A 3250-nucleotide genomic window follows, 5' to 3' on the forward strand; every position below is an offset into this window, starting at 1 on the left:
GGCTGGGAAACCCCTCCAGGGATGGGGGCTCCACCACTGCCCTGGGCAGCCTGGGACATGCCTGCACAACCCCAGCGGGACAGAAATTGTTCCTCTTGTCCAGCCTCAACCTCCCATGGCACAACCTGAGGCTGTTTCCTCTCATCCTGTTGCTTGTTTCTTGAGAGAAGAGACCAAGTTCCCAAGCTCCAACTCTGTCAGGCAGTTGTCAGAGCCAGAAGGGCTCCCCGGAGCCTCCTTTGCTCCAGGCTCAGCACCCCCAGGTCCCTCAGCCGCTCCTCAGCACATTGTGCTCCAGACCTGCCCCAGCTCCACTGCTCTTTTCTGGACACGCTCCAGCCCCTCAATGTCCTTCTGGCAGCGAGGGGACAGAACTGAACCCAGGATTCAAGGTGCAGCCTCCCCAGTGCCCAGTACAGAGGTATATGTAGCGCAGAGGGCAGGCTGGGCATGGCTCAGGATGGGGACAACACCCTGTGCTCTGGCAGAAAAACTCTACCAAGACTTAGGAGTTTGTTGGCAAAGTGCAGTCCTGCTTAACGTGGTGCAGGCGGTGGGCAAAGCCCTGGGATGTTGCACCAGGGGCTTGCAAGCTTGGGTCTCTGCTGGCCAAGGGATGTGCCAGAGTTGTCCCCTGGAGCTGTTTGCCTGCAGTTTTGTCCTAGTCTCCCACTAGCAAGAGACCCCAGCTCCAAGCGCAGCCGTTGGACTTTTTCAGAGGTTTCCAAAGTGGTTTATTTTGCTTGTGGTGTTCAACCTTGCAGAGCTCATCCAGTTCTCGCCTCGTCTTTCCCCCTCCCTGTGTTCCTGCGCAGCAATGGCTGAGCGTCAGAGGCAGCACCGCAGGAGAGCTGGGCTTTATGAGCTGCGTGCTGCCCGAGGACTTGCTGGTGACCATCCTCTCTGAGAGGCTGCAGGTGGGTGGGGTGGGGGCCAGTGAGATGGTCCTGCTACAGAGTGCCAGGCAGGAGGCGCGACCTGGGGAGGAGACGGCTTGTGTCTGCGGTTGGAGGAGTCCTGGGCTGCGTGCAGGGGTCCTGGGATGAAACTGCAGATGCCCTAAGTTGGCAGAATGTGGGGAAAGATGAGAGCTCGTGCTGGCCGTTGTCCTTTGCCACCTGGGTTTGCTGACTAGCCCCATCGTGCCAGAGCTGATTTTTCTCTTCATTTCTGACTTGATTTGCAGTTGAGCGACTGTTACCAGGGAGTGGTGTTCGACGGCCTGGAGACCCTCTTTGCATGCAACACGGCATCTGCTCTCCTCTGCCTGCTCAAAGCTGTCAGAAATCGACGTTATATCTATTTTGTGAACCTGTCCCAGGATTATGCCGCTTTCAAAGCCAGAGAGACAGCCACAAAAGAGCAGGAAGGTGAGACCCTTCATCTCCCACCTCTCCTACCTTCTCTCAAGCCTCCAGCCTTGTCCGTGTGTATCTGGCTTGTCAGCAGAGCTTGTACGAAATGTTGTTATTAATTCTTCCCTCTTCTGCCTCGGTGTAGGCAGCGCTTGGCTCACAGAGCTGAGGCTATAAGACTCACCTTAGTCTCTAACATTAAAGCTTGAGCCCTAGTGGAAGCCGTTGTGGCTCAGTCCTCATCTGGTGGCAGCCAGCTGTCCACCCCGCTGGCGCACGTGAGCCGGGCAAGGCACGGGAACTCACCAGCCGGCGATAGTTTGGGCAAATATCTGAGTTCTGGAGCAGGGCCATGAGCTCCCCAGCATCTCCTGGCTGGATGATAGGCTGGGTCAGGTCAGAGCTGTGAATCCTCGCAGCTCCCCCAGAGCAGAAAGCTCTGCTTGCAGTCGCTAATGGTTTCTCCTCTGGTCTGTGCTGAAGAACGGGAGCGGGAAGAAGCTGCCAGGAGGGAGAGAGCACGTCTCTGGGAGACGGACGAGGATGAGTATGATGCCCTCACCGAGGAGGAGAAAACTCAGTTTAATATCAGCATACGACAAGCCCAGCGTGAGAGGAAGAAGAGGTCTGTAAGACTTCCGTGGGTAACTGCCCGAAGGGTTTCCCTGCTCCAGAGACCTTGGTTGAGCTCAGAGGGGTTACAGAGCAAGGGCCAACAGCGTCTGTCACCAGCAGCACAAGGTTGGCCAGTTCCACCTCGCTGGGTCCCAGCAGAGGAAGCACCTTGCTCTGGGGAGATGAGAACATCTCCATTTCGGCGGTGCACCCTCCGGCTTAGACGCTGGCCGCAGGGAGCTGGGCGCTGCCCTTCCCTTGCCACCGCACTTAGAAGTGTCTCTAAGTTAATTATGTTGATTCTTGTCTTCTTCGTTGCCCTTCTTCCCCAAACCAGAGGGGTTGTGGGGTGGGTGGTTTAGATCCCAGTCCTGCTGTAGGTGAAGTCCTTGCTATGCTGCTTTGCCAAGGTTTTCCTTCCAGAGCAACACCAGCTTTTATGGCTTAGGGTCTCTTAGGCTGGTCTTCAGCGTCAGCAGCAGCTGAGCCTGGGAAAGCTTGGATGCAGCAAAGCAGCCCGGTTCAGGGCGTGCATAGGATAAGGGTGACACTGGGACGGGACCAGCTTACAGCGAGCGTGTGCTACAGCACTTTTCAGGCCCGGTGGAAGTTTGTTCCCCTGGGAGGAGATCTCTAGGGCTGCTTCAAATCGTGATTTCCAGGACAGGCGGCACAAGTTTCCCATGGTCACGGCTGGGCTCCGGCAGGAAACGTGGTTGTTCAGAGCCAGCAAAGGGGAGTTCCTGCAGCCTTTGCTTTTCTGATGGCTGGGACTATCCTCACAAAGGAGCGGGCGATGCCCAGGGAGAAGGGCTGGATAGGCCAAGTATTGGTGCAGGGATGAGGAGGTATTAGTGATTGGTGAGCTGGTTTACACTGGGAAATCAAGAGAGGGTGGATGGGTGGTGGATCAGTCTTGGGCAGTGTGCTGGAGGTGTCCCAGTGGACCTTACTGGAGAAGTTGCACAACTGAGACCTTATGACAGCAAAGCCTAGGTTTGGCTGGGAGGTCCCCTCCCACCTTTCCTTACTTTGTTCCCAGCCTCCCCAGGTTGAGGGAAGTCCATGGAGATGATCTAATGGTTCTGCTTGGCCTCGGGGTCATTGACTCAAGTGCAGGACCAGCTGGGATTGCAGTGAACCCCATTTTCTGGTGGTGACTCTCAGAGATCTGTTTGATCTGTTTGATTTGCTGAAGGGAGGCGGAGCAGCTGGCTCGAGAGCTGGAGGAAAAGCACCGGCAGCAGCTAGAACGCTCGAAGGAGGAAGAAGAGCTGAAG

At 56.2% G+C, this 3250-nt stretch overlaps 1 protein-coding gene across 1 annotated transcript in view; it reads left to right on the forward strand.

Moving 5' to 3' along the window:
* The window catches only part of LOC104500761 (hydrocephalus-inducing protein homolog), a gene marked incomplete at both ends in the record, with an annotated part of 35510 nt that overhangs the window by 12653 nt on the left and 19607 nt on the right, over window positions 1-3250 (forward strand). Inside the window, 4 exons of the mRNA XM_010144469.1 lie at window positions 765-917; window positions 1187-1370; window positions 1839-1980; window positions 3169-3250. Of these exons, the coding sequence (XP_010142771.1) occupies window positions 765-917; window positions 1187-1370; window positions 1839-1980; window positions 3169-3250 (561 nt within the window). The remainder of the gene's footprint in view (window positions 1-764; window positions 918-1186; window positions 1371-1838; window positions 1981-3168) is intronic.

Source organism: Buceros rhinoceros, unplaced genomic scaffold (genome assembly GCF_000710305.1).
Source record: "Buceros rhinoceros silvestris isolate BGI_N320 unplaced genomic scaffold, ASM71030v1 scaffold7831, whole genome shotgun sequence".
Classification (NCBI taxonomy): Eukaryota; Metazoa; Chordata; class Aves; order Bucerotiformes; family Bucerotidae; genus Buceros; species Buceros rhinoceros.